The sequence below is a fragment of the Bubalus bubalis genome, chromosome 4 (genome assembly GCF_019923935.1).
Source record: "Bubalus bubalis isolate 160015118507 breed Murrah chromosome 4, NDDB_SH_1, whole genome shotgun sequence".
Lineage (NCBI taxonomy): Eukaryota > Metazoa > Chordata > Mammalia > Artiodactyla > Bovidae > Bubalus > Bubalus bubalis.
This window is the reverse complement of record NC_059160.1, coordinates 35344808-35363696: the sequence shown is the minus strand read 5'-3', so window position 1 is coordinate 35363696 and position 18889 is coordinate 35344808. Positions and strand designations below refer to the sequence as shown.

General features: G+C 38.8%; 1 protein-coding gene across 2 annotated transcripts in view; it reads left to right on the top strand.

Annotated features, from left to right (window-relative positions):
• The window catches only part of LMNTD1 (lamin tail domain containing 1), a 505938-nt gene extending 490375 nt beyond the window's left edge, over positions 1-15563 (top strand). For both annotated transcript variants that reach the window (XM_025283405.3, XM_045165327.1), the window contains 2 exons: positions 8601-8664; positions 14501-15563. In XM_025283405.3, coding sequence (XP_025139190.2) covers positions 8601-8642 — 42 coding nt within the window. In that variant the 3' untranslated portion in view covers positions 8643-8664; positions 14501-15563. The remainder of the gene's footprint in view (positions 1-8600; positions 8665-14500) is intronic.
• The last annotated feature ends 3326 nt before the right edge of the window (positions 15564-18889 follow it).

Genomic DNA, 18889 nt, shown 5'->3' with positions numbered 1-18889 from the left:
TCTATTCTCTCACCGTTCTCGAGACTAGCAGTCTGAAATCAGGTTTTCAGCAGGGTCACGCTATTTCTGCAGGCCTTAGGGGATTATCTTCCTTGCCTCTTCCTACCTTCTGATGGTTGCCAGCATTCCTTGGTGTTCCTTGTCTCATGGATTGCATCACTCTAACCTCTGCCTCCATCTTTGCACAATCTGTGCATCTGTATCCATATTTTCTTCTTCTTATAAGGACATCAGTCATTGAATTAGGGCCCACTCTAATCTACTAGAAATTCTTCTTAACTTGATTACATCTGCAAAGACTCAATTTTCAAATTAAGTTACATTCACGACTTCAGTCAAGAGGTTAGGACATATACATATACATATACATATACATATACATATACATTTGGAGGGATACTACTTAACCCAAATAACAACATCAATAGCACAAAAATTAGGAGTGGAGAAAATGGAGTTAAAGTACTCCAAACGTCATGATTTGTTCAGTAAGTTGTAAAAATATCCATTTATATTAGACTTTAGTAAACCAATTATGCATGTTGGAATTTTGCATAAACACTAAAAGAATAGTATATGAAATGTTGTGTTTCTGGCATGATGTATGCCATACTTTCATTATCATTCAGTTCAAAATATATCCTAATTTTCAGTGTGATTATCTTTGATATGTGGGTTATTTGGGGATTATATCATAAAGTTTATTTTAAGAATGCAAAGTTGATTCAAACTTTGAAAATTAATTAACAAAATAAAAAATAAAATTATATACTTTCTTTTATGTCTACAAAATTCCTATCATACTAAATGGTAAAGTAATTGAAGTTTTCCCCTTGAGATCCAGCTCAAGGTAAGAATTTTCATTATTACAATTCCCACTCAGCATTGTACTGGAAGTCTGAGTGCAATAAGACAAGAAAAATAAATTAACAAATATCCCATAATTCATCAGTTTTAGTCCCAGGAATCATATATGCCTAACAAATAGACACATATGTGGACCAAATGACAAAGACGATAATAATCACAGCAACTCTTTTTGTAATAGGCAAAAATTAGGAGCAATACTTGGAGATCAAACCAGTCAATCCTAAAGGAAATCAGTCATGAATATTCATTGGAATGACTGATGCTGAAGCTGAAACTCCCATACTTTGGCCACCTGATGCAAAGAACTGGCTCATTAGAAAAGACCCTGATGCTAGGAAAGATTGAAGGTGGGAGGAGAAGGGGACAACAGAGGATGAGTTGGTTGGATGGCATCACTGACTCAATGGACATGAGTTTGAGTAAACTCCGGAAGTTGGTGATGGACAGAGAAGCTTGGTGTGCTGCAGTCCATGGGGTCACAAAGAATTGGACACGACTGAGTGACTGAACTGAACTGAGAAGCAATACAGTTGTTCATTAAGAATATCATGGATTAATTATGATATATTAATACAATCCCATCAGCAATGAAAATGAACTACTGTTATATGCAATAATACCAATGAATTATATAAGCATGATATTGAACAAAAGATGCCAGTCTGAAAGGAACATGCAAAATATGATTTCATTTATATAAAATTCAAAAACATGAAAATTAAACCATGGTGTTAAAGGTCATAATAACATTATCTCTGGAAGAAAAAAGGAAATAGTACTTGACACTTAAACAAAACTGCTTCTAGAATACTAACAATGTTCTGATTCTTGATCTGAGTGGTGTTTACATGAATCACTGCTTTTATCATGCTGTGCAGTTACGACTTGTGAACTTCTCTGCAAGTAAGTTATCCTTAAATAAAAGTTTATTTTTAGAAGCTTGATAACCAAAAACGGCATATTAGAAAGGAAAGGAAGCATAGTTACAGTAATGAACCCTGACAGCTTATATCTTGTCTAGGAAGGAGAAAGAAAACCTAAAATTATAGATCATTTATTAATATTCAAAGTAATATTCACTTTGAATATTAATAATATGAGGCACATTTAGTGTAAGAGAAAAATAGTCTTACCTGAAACATATCTAAGCATATCAGTATATTGCAATGTATTAGTCTTACGATGGTTCATCAGAGCTCAGTTATTTCCGGAAACACTCATGGCAAAGATGGCTAATTACTGCCCCTAAACTATTGTTCCTTTAGACACAAGACCCATAGGTCCAGGGAAACCTAAACTCATGGCCACCAAGAATAAAGCCTGTTTTTCTCAGTCTCTGCAGCTAGGCAGGACAATGTGTCTACATTCTGTAGGACGGAACATGAACAGAAGTTGTGTACACAGCATCTGGATCATGGCCTTGGACAGTGCGCTCCTCCTTGTCACCTCTGTACCATGATTACAGAGTGGAGCTGCCATAGTTCAACCTAGGGATGAAGCCATGTGTTGAGGATGCAAACGCCATCCTGAACGCCTGTTGGCACATCTCCAGACTAAGTGAGAGAGAAACCATCTTGTGTAGGCCATTATGATGTCTGAACCTGATGGCCCACATGGGGTCACTACCATTTAGTTTTACTTAATAGACTATTGGCCAGAAAGAAAGCAAAGCAAAATTCTCAGCTAGATAACACATTTTAAGATAATTAGGTAAATTTGAATATAGAATGATTAGATTTGACAAATCTTTGTTCTTTCCTTAGCTGTGTTTATTGTGTTGCAGTCATATTGATTGTTCTTAGATCAAATACAGAATCTTTGCTTGATTCCTAGTGGTTTGGTGTGACATAAGCATGGATAGATAATGCAAATGTGCCAAACTATTAATTATTGAATCTGGGTGACAGGTATACAGATGTGCTTGTGTTATTCCTTCATATTTCCTGCATGTTTGGAATTATCCACAATAAGAATTTGAAAAAATAAAACAAGTAAAACATTTTTGATAGAATGTAGTATGCACTTGGCACCCCACTCCAGCACTCTTGCCTGGAAAATCCCATGGACGGAGGAGCCTGGTAGGCTGCAGTCCATGGGGTCGCGAAGAGTCGAACACGACTAAGCGACTTCCCTTTCATTTTCACTTTCATGCATTGGAGAAGGCAATGGCAACCCACTCCAGTGTTCTTGCCTGGAGAATCCCAGGGACGTGGGAGCCTGGTGGGCTGCCGTCTCTGGGGTCGCACAGAGTTGGACACGACTGAAGTGACTTAGCAGCAGCAGCAGCAGTATGCACTTGGAGCTATCAGAGCACTGACTACAGCATAACAGACTCATTCTTGGAAACATTAAAGGCCCTTCAAGAAAGCACATGTGTTTGCATTGTGCTGCCACCATTGTTCCCAGACCAAGTGTGTGCTTTCATCTTGCTGAGAAGAGCCAACAGACTATGGACAACTTGATCAACTTTCTTCTGTTAACTCAAATAGCAGAAACTAATTGGAAGAGAATATCCTACAGACACTGCTACAAGCTAACAGTGTGGGTGTGTGTACTGTTTGAGGCATTTTCAGTTCAGTTCAGTTGCTCAGTCACGTCCGGCTCTTTGCGACCCCATGAACTGCAGCACACCAGGCCTCCCTGTCCATCACCAACTCCCAGAGTTCACCCAGACTCACGTCCATCGAGTCAGTGATGCCATCCAGCCATCTCATCCTCTGTCGTCCCCTTCTCCTCCTGCCCCCAATCCCTCCCAGCATCAGAGTCTTTTCCAATGAGTCAACACTTCGCATGAGGTGGCCAAAGTACTGGAGTTTCAGCTTTAGCATCATTCCTTCCAAAGAAATCCCAGGGCTGATCTCCTTCAGAATGGACTGGTTGGATCTCCTTGCAGTCCAAGGGACTCTCAAGAGTCTTCTCCAACACCACAGGTCAAAAGCATCAATTCTTCGGTGCTCAGCCTTCTTCACAGTCCAACTCTCACATCCATACATGACCACTGGAAAAACCATAGCCTTGACTAGACGAAGCTTTGTTGGCAAAGTAATGTCTCTGCTTTTGAATATGCTGTCTAGGTTGGTCATAACTTTCCTTCCAAGGAGTAAGCATCTTTTAATTTCATGGCTGCAGTCACCATCTGCAGTGATTTTGGAGCCCAAAAAAATAAAGTCTGACACTGTTTCCACTGTTTCCCCATCTATTTCCCATGAAGTGATGGGACTGGATGCCATGATCTTTGTTTTCTGAATGTTGAGCTTTAAGCCAACTTTTTCACTCTCCTCTTTCACTTTCATCAAGAGGCTTTGTAGTTCCTCTTCACTTTCTGCCATAAGGGTGGTGTCATCTGCATATCTGAGGTTATTGAGATTTCCCCCAGCAATCTTGATTCCAGCGTGTGCTTCTGCTAGCCCACTTTATTTGCTCACTAATGCATTTACCTACCATCTGTGATCCATATTGCACATTGCAGTGCGTTCATTTTAACTGGGGACTCAACAGCTGCTACCATCTTCCATACCAATGTTGTTATAGTGTTGTTTTGTTGCTAAGTCATGCCCTACTCTTTGGCAACCCCATGGACTGTAGCCCACCAGGCTCCTCTGTCCATGGGGTTTCCCAGGCAAGAATACTGGAGTGGGTTGCCATTTCCTTCTCAGGTGATCTTCCCAACCCAGGGACTGAACTTTCGTCTCCAGCATTGCAGGTGGATTCTTTGCCACTGAGCCACCAAGGAAGCCCATTATTATAGTAAGAATGACAATAGCGTTCCTTGATTTCTGAGGCTTACAAAGCCACACTTTAAAAATCAATTAAAAAACAGATGAAACCAGAACATAGATTACGCAGGAATGAAACAGTTAAAATTTCATCAGTGTAAGCTCTATATTTAGATCACATTCTTGGAATTTTACTTTAGTTTAGACTGTGGGCCATTTCTGACTCATTACAGTTCAATAAATTCAGCTTTATCTGTCCTGAGATCAAAGTGTTTTTCTCCCATAAGAATATACTTCCAATCCGTAATGGTAACAAAGGGAAAAAAATGCATCCTCCATATTAGTGTCTGTTCTGGTTACTACTGTTTAGACTTATATTGCATTATTTACATTTATCAGATTAAGAATTTAGAATGTCAAATGTCACTTTTCTATGAATGGCCATATTTTCAGTTAATATCATATATATGTATATATGTATACATATATATGTGTGTGTGTGTGTCTATAAATATATACAGATGGCAGTATTAGTCAACAGTATTACTATAATTGATACACAGAAATTTTAAAACAAAACTTGACTGTCATGTGGAGTATAGAAGGCCAATTAGTTGGACCTTTTAAAATCAGACTGAGTAGAAAATAATTGCTTGTAAGAATATTACAAAATGCCAAAGCTTTCTGTTCATTTTTTATTATTGAATAATAGCATCAAGAAAAGGAGGAGCTCTTATAAGAAAAATTATATTAAATCATATGTTTAAAAGAAATTATTTTTCTCTTCTGCGTGATTTCAGAAGATTTAGATTGTAATATCACTATAACTTCTGTAGGAGTTTCTTTTAAAAAATAGAAAGGAGAGAACCATTTATGCATCTCTTCTTACAGCTGAAATACAGGTTTGTTTAATGACCATATAAAGAATTCCAAGATATTAGCCCTAATGATAAAATGATTGGGTAACTTCATGACTAGATCTTGTATTTCAAAACATTTCAACATTATAAAACAGAAGTGTTTTAAAGTTATGAAAGATTATAATCTAATTTATAAAAATACATCATTAATGACCCCTTGCTTCAGAAAAGTAAAAATACTATTTTCGGAAGTCAAAATATTCAGATTAAAGTTACTAGGTGCTAAATATTTCAGGATCAAATAACCCAAGAAATTACCACCATCACACTCTGAAATGAAAGCACTACCAGTAATAATCCCATCATTAAAATTCAAGACATTATAGATGGGAATTTTCTGTAAGTGTTTGCAGCTCTAAAATACAATAGTCTGCTGAATAACAAGCTTTTGGGGTGCAATTCAAAGCCTTCATCTTCAGGCTCGTCATTCTGGAAGGACACACATAAAATATTTACAAGAGTGTTTCACGCCAACAAATTGCTCCAGAAGATTAGTAGCGATGGCTAGATTGTTCTGTCTAAACAATTGCCTGTGTAAGGAAAATATCTTAGAAGCCTGTTTATATTCCAGGTCCATAACTCACTGTTCAGAAAGTTAACACTATGATGTGCCAAACAGCATCCTGATTCATTAGATTTAGAAACCTATTAGTGGCTAAGAGAATCACTGTGTTAACCAGCAACACCCTGTGTTTTTGTTATTCTTTCTTGCACATCACATTTTCACACTTTGTAATCAGTTCAGTTCAGTTCAGATCAGTTCAGTCGCTCAGTCATGTCCGACTCTTTGCGACCCCATGAACCACAGCATGCCAGGCCTCCCTGTCCATCACCAACTCCCAAACCCATGTCCATTGTGTTGGTGATGCCATCCAATCATCTCATCCTATGTTGTCCCCTTCTCCTCCTGCCCTCAATCTTTCCAGCATCAGGGTCTTTTCAAATGAGTCAGCTCTCCACATCAGGTGGCTGAAGTATTGTCCTGGAATGTCAATGTTCACTCTTGCCATCTCCTGTTTGACCACTTCCAATTTGCCTTGATTCATGGACCTAACATTCCAGGTTCCTATGCAATATTGCTCTTTAAGCAGCGAACCTTGCTTCTATCACCAGTCCCATCCATAACTGGGTGTTGTTTTTGCTTTGGCTCCATCTCTTCATTCTTTCTGGAGTTATTTCTCCATTAATTTCTTTTTTTTTAATTTAATTTAATTTTATTTTTAAACTTTACATAATTGTATTAGTTTTGCCAAATATCAAAATGAATCCACCACAGGTATACATGTGTTCCCCATCCTGAACCCTCCTCCCTCCTCCCTCCCCATTCCATCCCTCTGGGTCGTCCCAGTGCACCAGCCCCAAGCATCCAGTATCGTGCATCGAACCTGGACTGGCAACTCATTTCATACATGATATTTTACATGTTTCAATACCATTCTCCCAAATCTTCCCACCCTCTCCCTCTCCCACAGAGTCCAAAAGACTGTTCTATACATCAGTGTCTCTTTTGCTGTCTCGTACACAGGGTTATTGTTACCATCTTTCTAAATTCCATATATATGTGTTAGTATACTGTATTGGTGTTTTTCTTTCTGGCTTACTTCACTCTGTATAATAGGCTCCAGTTTCATCCACCTCATTCGAACTGATTCAAATGTATTCTTTTTAATGGCTGAGTAATACTCCATTGTGTATATGTACCACAGCTTTCTTATCCATTCATCTGTTGATGGACATCTAGGCATTGATTTCTAATAGCATATTGGGCACCTACTGACATGGGGAGTTCATCTTTCAGTATCCTATCTTTTGGACTTTTCATACTGTTCATGGGGTTCTCAAGGCAAGAATACTGAAGTGGTTTGCCATTCCCTTCTCCAGTGGACCACATTCTGTCAGACATCTCCACCATGACCCGTTCATCTTGGGTGGCCCCACATGGCATGCCTTAGTTTCACTGAGTTAGACAAGGCTATGGTCCACGTGATCAGATTAACCTGTTGTCTGTGATTGTGGTTTCAGTCTGTCTGCCCTCTGCTGCCCTCTCTCAGCACATAACGTCTTACTTGGGTTTCTCTTACCTTGGATGTGGGGTGTCTCTTCATGGCTGCTCCAGCAAAGTGCAGCCTCTGCTCCTTACCTTGCACGTGGGGTAGCTCCTCTCGGCCGTTGCCCCTGACCTTGGACATAGGGTAGATATCTCCTCTTGGCCACACTTGTGGGCTACCAAATACTAGCAATTCACTTGACAATTCTTCTGAACTCACAGAGAAGGAAAAGAGATAGGCATGACTGAGCAGCTTCCCTAGAGTGGTCTTTTCCAGAGGAGTGCATTGTTATCTGCACCTAAAATATTATTTTTCTTTCCTCTCTTGTTTTATAAGAATAAAACAACATTTCATCTCTGGGCTAGAAGTAATTTATACTTGGGATCATCCATCCAGTACTATTTCAGTTTGATACACTTGGTTTTTTCTATGTAGGAATTATATTTCAACAAAGTGACTTTCAGTCCCTGCCCAAATAGATGGAAGTGAGGGAGGCCACCACCCTACCCTGGTGATGAATAGTCAACTCATTCATCACCAGCATAGAGCCACCTAAATTGGCAGGCTAGGTCGTGTCTGCTTCTGTCCACACATCTCCTTGTATTAATAGCTCTCTCCTGATGCAACCTTATTCCTGAACCTCCCTTCACTGGCTACTGCATCATTGTGGCTGCTGGAATTGTAGAAAGCATTTGAGGAATTTTACAGGCTGGTAAGATTATTCTGCAACCTCAGTTTTTAAAAATACATCTTCCAGATATTTTTTCTCTCAAAGTTTTAATTATATCTTGAAATTTATGTTCCCTTTTAAAATGACTCAAAGTTTGGACTTACCAATCAAATAATACTTTTCCAGTGGTATTTAAACACTTTGATTCAAGTTACTATTAAATATTGTCCTTATACCTTAGATTTTTTTCTTCAAATGAAAATAATCCTTTGGTTGTTAGTTTATTCCAGGGTTTATTTAAATGTGGAAAAAATAATGCTCAGCATATAGGATCTTGCCCATCTGCCTAACCTCGAGCCTTTTTTGGGGTTTGCAGAGATCAAGAAAAAACAGGACGTCTGAGTTACGAAAGCAATAGGCAGTCAATTCAACATCTAAAGGTGAGTGTATAGAGATATTGCAAATTTGCCTTCTTTGCAGAAAAAGAAAGCTAAAATAATTTGTAGATACATCTTTAGAAGCCATCAGATCATGGAATTTTTTCATATATCTGTAATGATTAATTTTCTGTTAAATATTTATGTTGCTTTTGGAGCCATCAATTTTTGTCATCTCTGTTGTATGATAAACTTTCTAAGAATGGGAAACAAAGAAATAGCACATCTTTACTTTTTTCCCTCATTCTACCTTTTATATCCTCATCCTATCCTTGTTGATGGGTAAGTAAGAGTGACTGAAATTCAGAGTCAGTTAGAATACTTACAGAAATGCTCTGTGACAACCTAGAGGGATGGGATGGTGGTGTGGGTGGGAGGGAGGTTCAAGAGGGAGAGAATATATGTATATTTATGACTGATTCATGTTGTTGTACAGAAGAAACCAACACTTGTAAAGCAATTGTCCTCCAAATAAAAATAAATTCAAAAAAGTTTTAAAACCTCAAACATTAAAAAAAATAATAACAGCCAGTGTTGGCAAGGATAAGGAGAAACCTCCATTCTCATTCATTGCTAAAGAGAGAATAAAGTCCTTTCCAAACTTTAAAAACCATTTTGCAGCTATACCAGTACATTTTAGTTCCTATGAGCAACAAAGTATTAATAGTATAACAAACTTATTCTGGTTAAGGAGACTGTGGAAGCTGTGTAGTTGTATATCTTTTAAATGGAGATGAAAGAGTAGGAGCTCTGGCCTGTGCTATTTAGTTGATAAATGACTTTGCATTGTTTAACCAGTCACTTCCTACCTTGCCTCATCTTTTTCATGCTGATATTTACATCTAAGTGATATCTACAATGACTTTCTGTTTTGTAAGTGGTTGTGTTTAAACTCTTGTCCCAAGAGCTGATGACAAGACAATTTGGGGTCAAGGAATCTTTTTGGTCAGTATCCTTCTTTAGTTGACTCCTGTATTGCCCTAGTCCATGACTGATCTACTTATATGTCTTATTGATCTTTTTTTCTGATGAAGCTTTGTGTTTACTCCTTGATTTCAGAATAAAGCTACAGGCACTGGATCCCTAAATTGCTAATATTCTAGACTCTGCTGACAAAAATGACTTAACACTACTACCCTACACAGCCTGCTGGCCTTTCATGGTCCCACTAGCCACCCATGTCTATGTACCAACCTGCTGAGTTTTCTCTGGTTGCTCAGCTGTTAGTTTCTTTCAGTTTGTCCCTGCCTCGGTTTTTCCTGATCATCTTCTATTTTTCTGAATGTTACCTACTCTTACACAAGTCCACTCTTTCCATTTCTATAGCCTCATTATCCTTGAGCTTCCAACCTCTTAAAAACTTGATGGCTGCCTCTTCCTATTCTTCTGGGAAGTGGTCTTCTCAGACACTTCTCATAAAACATCAGGGCTGTAAAAGAATTTATTTTAGCTACTTCATTCTAGAGTGAAAGAAACGGAAGTCTGTGGAGACAAGTTTATCAAAATTCACCTAGTAATCAACCACAAGGCCAAAATTAAGGATTTTTTCATTGCAAAGAACTGGAGAATCCAGCCTTGGCCCTCACTGATATAATTTCCACCCCCGGAAGTCTTCTAGACTTCTAGTCTATCTACACTGGGATCCGTTTCTTCCAGTTGGCATAGCCCTGAGCAGGGGGGTCATTGAAATGCAGAGGATGGGATCTGAAATCTGCCACAGGCATTAGGAACCAGCACGTCTATACTTCAATTACCCTTCACTTCCTGTAACCAGAAGACAATTGCACTGTATACTGAAAGTGCAGATGAGTTGGAATAGGGACATTATATTAAAAACAAAAACAGGACTTTGTTCTAGTCGGTTTTGGTTGGAAAAACCTGTTCTAAATCCTCTCATGAGATATAGAATAACATAATTTTGGCAAAAGTTTTTAACCTTTGTTGGTCTTCTTCAGTCATTATTCTGCTTAACTACCATGTTCTCTGAGCCTCTCTGTGGGAAGTTCTTTGGTAGCTCTGAGTTTTTTTGTACCTACTCTGTTTTGAAAAGTCCTAGTTTTCTTGAGATGCCTTTCTTTTGTTTTCTCAGAGCCTCCATCCCCAACTGGTGACATCTTTAGGATGGGTCATTAATGTGCTCTCAGAATATTTTCTGAAGCTTTTAGTGGGAGCAAAATTTTACCTCATCTGTCTTTGTCTGATTGCACCCCACCCACTTGTCTGAAAGGCAAAAACACCCCAAGTTTAGAAGTAGGACTAGAAAAAGACATATTCATTCATATGAAAAAAGCAATTTGCTACCATGAGACTCTTAAGACATCTCCTTACACCAAAAAAGATTCAAGTCTTATTTCCAAAACTGCTAATTGAAGAATGTCAGTTACAAACACAGAAAATCAAAGTTCAATCTCCAGCATCTCTGACTGCTAATTACATTTTTACACTAACCACATTTCTATGCTACAACCGAATAAATCCATGCCCTACACTTGGAGTCACAGCTCCCAGAAGCTCTTTGCTCAGTTCTTTGCAAGGAACATGTGAGAGTTCTACTGTCTGACTAATGGGCCATGCAGATGGATGATGCCACAGAAGGCTGCAGAAATAGAACGCCTCACAGGTTAGAGTAGAGAACTTTGGCAAGGCCAAGTCATGTCTCTGTCTGCCACCTGCCCCATGAACTCTCAGACTTGCCATGAGACACTGAGGAATCTAGAATGGAGAAAGAAGGAAGACAGATCAAGGGCAGAAGTGGAACTTGTTACATTTCATCAGTACTGTCCTCAAGAGTATGCCATTGCAAAAAAAGAGAGAGAGAGAGAAAGAGAGGGAGAGAGTATGCAATTGCTTAGGACCTGGGAGGAGAGCAGCAAAATTGCAAACATGGCATACTAAGTTCATAATTGGCTAAAGTTCTTACACTTGTAAGGCACTCTTGTATTCAGTTCAGTTCAGTCACTCAGTCGTGTCCGACTCTACGACCCCATGAATTGCAGCACGCCAGGCCTCCCTGCCCATCACCACTGTTGTATCAGGGCTCCTAAAAAAGTAGTACTGATAGAGTCCTTCCATGAACTGGTCTGTGTTCACACACCACTTACTGTTCTAAATGGCCCAAACTGGACAGCTCAAACATGGGATGTCCTTCTTGTCCTCCTCTGAACCTTCCTTGGGACCCTGACAAGAACTTGTGAATATGTGTGTTAGTCATTCAATCATGTCCAACTCTTTATGACCCCATGAACTACAGCACGCCAGGCTTCCCCGTCCTTCACCATCTCCTGGAGTTTACTAAAATTCATGTCCATTAAGTCAGTGATGCCATCCAACCATCTCATCCTCTATTATCCCCTTCTCCTCCTACACTCAATCTTTCCCAGCATTAGGGTCTTTTCCAATGAGTTGGCTCTTTGCATCAGGTGGCCAAAGTATTGGAGCTTCAGCTTCAGCACCAGTCCTTCCAATGAATATTCAGAGTTGATTTCCTTTAGGACTGAGTGGTTTGATCTACTTGCTGTCTAAAGGACCCTTCAAGAGTCTTCTCCAGCACCACAGTTCAAAAGCATCAGTTCTTTGGCACTCAACCTTCTTTATGGTCCAACTGTCACATCCATAGTTGACTACTGGAAAAACCATAGCTTGGACTATTTGGACCTTTGTTGGCAAAGTGATGTCTCTGTTTTTTAATACATTGTACATTGTCTAGGTTTATCATAGCTATTCTTCCAAGGAGCAAGTGAATTTTAATTATGTGGCTGCAGTCAATGTCTGCATTGACTTTGGAGCCCAAGAAAATGAAATCTGACACTGTTGCTACTTTTTCCTCAACTATTTGCCATGAAGTGATAGGACTGGATGCCATGAACTTAATTTTTTGAATGTTGAGTTGTAAGTCAGCTTTTTCCACTCTCCTCTTTGACCTTCATCAAGAAGCTCTCTAGTTCCTCTTCACTTTCTGCCACTGAAGTGGTATCATCTGCATATCTGAGGTTGTTGATATTTCTCCCAGCAATCTTGATTCCAGCTTGTGAGTCATCCAGCCCAGCATTTCATATAATGTACTCTGTATATAAGTTAAATAAGCAGGGTGACAAACGTACAGCCTTGACATACTCCTTCCCCAACGTTGAATCAGTCAGTTGTTCCATGTCTGATTCTAACTCTTGCTTCTTGTCCTGCAAACAGGTTTCTCAGGAGGCAGGGAATGTGGTCTGATATTCCCATCTCTTTAAGAATATTTCACAGTTTGTTGTGATCCATGCAGTCAAAGGCTTTAGCGTAGTCAGTGAAGCAGAAGTAGATATTTTTGGAATTCCCTTGCTTTTTCTATGATCCAGCATATGTTGGCAACTTGATCCATTTTTCCTTTGCCTTTTCTAAATCCAGCTTGTACCTCTGGAAGTTCTCAGTTCACATATTGCTGAAGCCTAGCTTGAAGGGTTTTGAGCATAATCTTGCAACCATGTAAAATGAGTGCAATTGTACAGTAATTTGAACATTCTTTGGCATTTCCTCTCTTTGGGATTGGAATGAAAACTGACTTTTCCAGTCCTGTGCCCACTGCTGAGTTTTCCAAATTTGCTGACATGTTGAGTGCAGCACTTTCACAGCATCATCTTTTAGGATTTGAAATAGCTCAGCTGGAATTTCATCACCTCCACTATCTTTGTTCATAGTAATGCTTCCTATGGCCCACTTGACTTCACATTCCAGGATGTCTGGCTCTGTCAGGTGAGTGACCACAACATCCTGGTTAACTGGGTCATTAAGAGCTTTTTTTGTACAATTCTTCTGTGTATTCTTTCTGCCTTTTCTTAATCTCTTCTGATTCTATTAGGTCCTTTCCATTTATGAAGGGAGTTTTGAAAGTCTAGTGATTAAATTTTCTGATGTCAGCATTTTCTATGTAGATTTTGTTGTATGTTTCTTCCATCTATGTCTTTCTCCTCTCAGTGCTCAAGGTGGACTCTTTGCAAAATTCTTCAGTCAGTTGAAATTTCAAGAATATTTGTTTCTCATAACCTCCTTTCTTTCAAGTCTGTCAGCTACCCTGTTCTCTGTGTTCCCAGCCACACCTTCCTGTGCCACAGCAAGGTTGTATGAGAGAAGTAAAACCACCTACAGTTTAGACTCTTCTCCATGCTGGATCAGAGATACTCCATAGGTTAGAGGAAACTACACGTAGGTGAGGTGTCTTCGCTCCATTTCCTCAGAGGAAGGAAAATATAAATATCTCAGACTGAGAAGTCTCCTGCTAAGACTCCTAGATAAGACTCAAGCAGTTGCAACAGAGAAACAAAACTTTCTCTTCTTTTTTATGTGTGTTACCTGGTATGTTGTAAATCTGGGGCATATCTTAGCTATTTAGTGGAAAAGCTAATCAGATACTACTTAAGTACCACCAAGAAGGAAATGGAGGGGTGAAAGTTTAGGAATGAGTTATTAAGCTGGTTGTCTCAGAATCATTGGGATTTTCATAGTTAAGACCAGAAAGAAATAGTATCCATGATCAGGTAGTGAAGTAGCTACACTGCTTAGGAGTCATGACTCAGCATAAGAACTGTAACCTGAATAAGCACACAAATTACCAAGTTGAGTTAGAATGAGAGAAAAGTGAATTCTCCTTTTACCCTGGCAAAAGGTAAGGCATCAGCAAATAACTTCTTCCTGTTATTGTCCCCCATCCATGAGTCTGTTCTAGATCTGCTGTTTCCATGTCTTCATTTAAGAGGAATATGAAGAACTTGATCATTTCTACTTTATATTGCTCTGACAATTTCAACATGTTTACAGTCTATATTATATCTCACCATGCGTTTCCATTTTATCTTTTGTTCAGGATGATAATATTCTAGTCTGGAGAACAACACAAGGATGCCTAACATGATGCAGCCTGCCTTCCACACGGGAAAGGAGAGGAAGCCAGCAGCAAGCAAGAACATGGTTTCCTTTAGAAAAGATAATTCCTCAGGACTTTCCTCATACCATTTGTTAAAGAAGGGAGATAAGAGTTTGTGCACAAATTGAAACATTTGTTGTCCAGGCTGTTACAAAGAAAAATACTGGTCAAAAGCAAAACCATCACCATTTCCATTTTATGCACATGAAGTTTCCCAATCATTAATTTCAGTCTTTTATACCCTGCCCAGATGTTAGGTCAACCACTTCTGCCATTTCTGCAGATGCATTTTCCAAAAGCACATGTTTTAGGAATTCCAAATCTTGTGGTCTGTGTGATTTTCTACACTTGGAATCTATCTCCCTAAAGCATGTTTTAATCTGGCTTCCTAATGTCCAGAAGTAATAGAGGATGTTTCTATGGGATAACTAGTTGGGAGTTTTTAAACCTGCCTGCACGTAACTCAGATTCAGCCAAAATAATCTCTTCTACCTTGTGACACTAGGTACAAAATCCCATAGATAGGAAATACCAGGAGTGTTTTTATTAAGTAATCTGATGGAGCTACTTTTTTTTTTTTTACACAATTCTCACTTCTTATTCTTTAGTGATCTTATTCTATACTTATTAAGAGTATACAAGTTGAAAAACTAATGAACTTGTTCATTTTTAATGTTGACCCTCTCTTCATAGGCAGAAGGTATGATTGCTTCTATTTCTGAGAACAAATCCTGTCTATGCCTCATAGCCCAGCTTAATGTATTTTAATTTTTGTTTATTTATATAACACATGCAGAAGATGGGGCAGATACAGTCTTGAAATGTGAGAAAGAGCAAGAAAAGTGAGGATTTTCCCCAAATATACTCTGTTTGAAAAAACTAAAGAAATGTAAAGTGGAAGTGAAAGAAAGTGAAGAAATGTAAAATAACCCCCAAACCCCATTAGTGGTGACCACTGAGTTTTGTTTATTATATCCAAATATCAAGGGCTAAAAATACTTTATTTTTATTTTTTTTTAAATTTTATTTTATTTTTAAACTTTACATAATAGTTTTGCCAAAAAAGTCACATTCCAAGGAACTCAAACATATACTTGTATACCAGTATTAATAGCAGACTATTCATAAGTAATAAAAGATGAAAACAAGTTATGTTCATCAACAGATGAATGGATTCTTAAAATGTAGTATATACCCATCAGTTCAGTTCAGTTCAGTCGCTCAGTCGTGTCCGACTCTGCGACCCCGTGAATCGCAGAATGCCAGGCCTCCCTGTCCATCACAAACTCCCGGAGTTCACTCAGACCCAAGTCCATCGAGTCAGTGATGCCATCCAGCCATCTCAACTTCTGTCGTCCCCTTCTCCTCCTGCCCCCAATCTCTCCCAGCATCAGAGTCTTTTCCAATGAGTCAGCTCTTCACATGAGGTGGCCAATGTACTGGAGTTTCAGCTTCAGCATCATTCCCTCCAAAGAAATCCCAGGGCTGATCTCCTTCAGAATGGACTGGTTGGATCTCCTTGCAGTTCAAAGGACTCTCAAGAGTCTTCTCCAATACCACAGTTCAAAAGCATCAATTCTTTGGCGCTCAGCCTTCTTCACAGTCCAACTCTCACATCCATACATGACCACAGGAAAAACCATAGCCTTGACTAGACTGACCTTTGTTGGCAAAGTAACTTCTCTGCTTTTGAATATGCTATCTAGGTTGGTCATAACTTTCCTTCCAAGGAGTAAGCATCTTTTAATTTCATGGCTGCAATCACCATCTGCAGTGATTTTGGAGCCCAAAAAAATAAAGTCTGACACTGTTTCCACTGTTTCCCCATCTATTTCCCATGAAGTGATGGGACCGGATGCCATGATCTTCGTTTTCTGAATGTTGAGCTTTAAGCCAACTTTTTCACTCTCCTCTTTCACTTTCATCAAGAGGCTTTTTAGTTCCTCTTCACTTTCTGCCATAAGGGTGGTGTCATCTGCATATCTGAGGTTATTGATATTTCTCCCAGCAATCTTGATTCCAGCTTGTGCTTCTTCCAGTCTAGTGTTTCTCATGATGTACTCTGCATATAAGTTAAATAACCAGGGTGACAATATACAGCCTTGATGTACTCTTTTTCCTATTTGGAACCAGTCTGTATATACCCATAACAGAATGTTATTCATCCATTAAAAAAAATGTTAATATATGCTACAAGATGGTTAAACCTTGAAAATATTATGCTAAATGAAATAAGCTAGACACAAAAGGACATTTGTCTGAGGTACTGAGAACAGGCAAATTCATAGAAATAGAAAGTACAATAGCGCTTACCAGGGGCCAGGTCAAGGGGAGAATGAGGAGTTATTGCTTAAGGGGCACAAAATCTCTGTTCAAGATAACGAAAAAGTTCTGGAAACACTAATGATAGTTGTACAATATTGTGAATGTACTTGATGCTGCTGATTTGTATGCTTAAAATAGTTAAAATGGTAAACAAACAAATAAAACTCTAATAAAATCTTATCAGTATTTCCAAGATGGGAAAAAAGGCATGTGCCAGTTCTAAAGCATCTGAGAAGACTTACACCACTTGACAATAATTTGTCATAAACTTTTTGGTTTGAGATAAAAGGGGTTCACATCAACCCCAGCATAATGATGCAGCATAAATATTTTCTAGCCACTAGGCCACACTGATTACATCATTTCCTTAGTCTTTAGACACTTAGGAGTAGACTTGTACATTTTCAGACAACTCTCAGGAACACCTTATGCCACTTTGAACCGTGAAGTGTGATCTTTGAGTCACACATTGGCTGAATTGTGTAGGCTCTTCTGTCTTTTTCATAGTTACCACAGAAACTGGGTAGCCATTGTGTTGTGAGGAGACAATAAGAGCATCTAAGGGTGTACAATCAAAGTTACCACATTTCATGGTTCATAATCTCTTCCAGCTGACTCCATGTGTGATTATCATGCTCACATTGGGAGTATAAACATACAACCCAAAGGACTCTGGGAACTGAAGCCAAGAAACCATCTCACCCATGCAGGCGTCCCTCCCAACCTCCTCCCCTTAAAGATTTGTGAAAGAAACACATGAAAGAAACAGCATGTGAGCCTCAGGTGTTTCCAATTATATCCCTCATGTGAGCAGAGATTTCCTAATTCAAAACATATTTTAGCTCAAATAGTCTTCCTTATACTTGAAGACTGTGTATCTTCAGGAGAATTTCATCTGATTCATATCCTATTCATTGACACTTCATCAATAACAACATCTCCCCTGAGCTCTTCTGTAAGAGCACTTCCTCTCTGGGTGGTCAAAAATACAGTGCATTTAAGTACTGATTATTTTTATGAAGCACGCTCTCAGAAAGTGTATAACCTTTTGCCCTTGCAAGAAAAAGAGAAATAAATGCTCAGTGCGGTAGATTTCTTGTCAGTGACATCACCACAGAGTTTTCTAGCACAAGCCTAAACCATCTTCCTGCTTAAGGACAGTCAGTCTATCTCTAGAAATAGTATAGAAGGAGGAAGACTGAGTGATATAAATATATCTCCTATGCTGATATAAATCATTAACTGCCTAAATATTAATACTATTCAGGCAAGACTATTCAGGGATTACAAAGAAAGAATGTGGGTTTGGAGCATTTTGCTTTCCTACGTTTCTTGAATGAAAGATTTAAGACTGATCCTTTAGGCTTCAGCAGGCTTAGACAGCAGCAAGCTTTATCTTTCGGTCCCAGAACTTTGCCACTTCATTGTTGCCTCTGCGAGTGGTGTAGCACTCTGCTTATAGCCATCTTATAGGAGTTGTGTGAGGATTATTTTATGAAGTATCTGAATAATAAGTATTGTTAAATAATATTCACTGTTTAGGGAAACAAATTCATCTACAGATGGATGAACTACATGAATTACAATGAAAATAAACCCCAAACTTTACCTTCTGCTGAATATGCCACAAAAAATAGGTGAATATTTTAAGCCCTATCCCAGTACTTTTCCTCTCTCTCTCTCTGTTACACACACACACACACACACACACTTTATGATTTTGGCATGAAATAGTGAAAGAAATTATGAAAGGATAAATTGTTCTTATGATGAAGTGTTTTTGGTTAATTGCCAATGAGCCTTGTAGAGGAATCCAAATTTTCAGATCAGTATCAGGGCTAGAGTTCTTGAGGGGATAAACTCCTACTCTTGGCACTTTATCCCAAATCCAAGCAGAGGAGGTGTTTGTTAGAATCTAGCCATCTGAGTTAAGTTTTAAATGCGTGGTAACAATACAACTTTGTGCTCAAAAAATATAAATGGTTACCACTCAATTATGTTTAT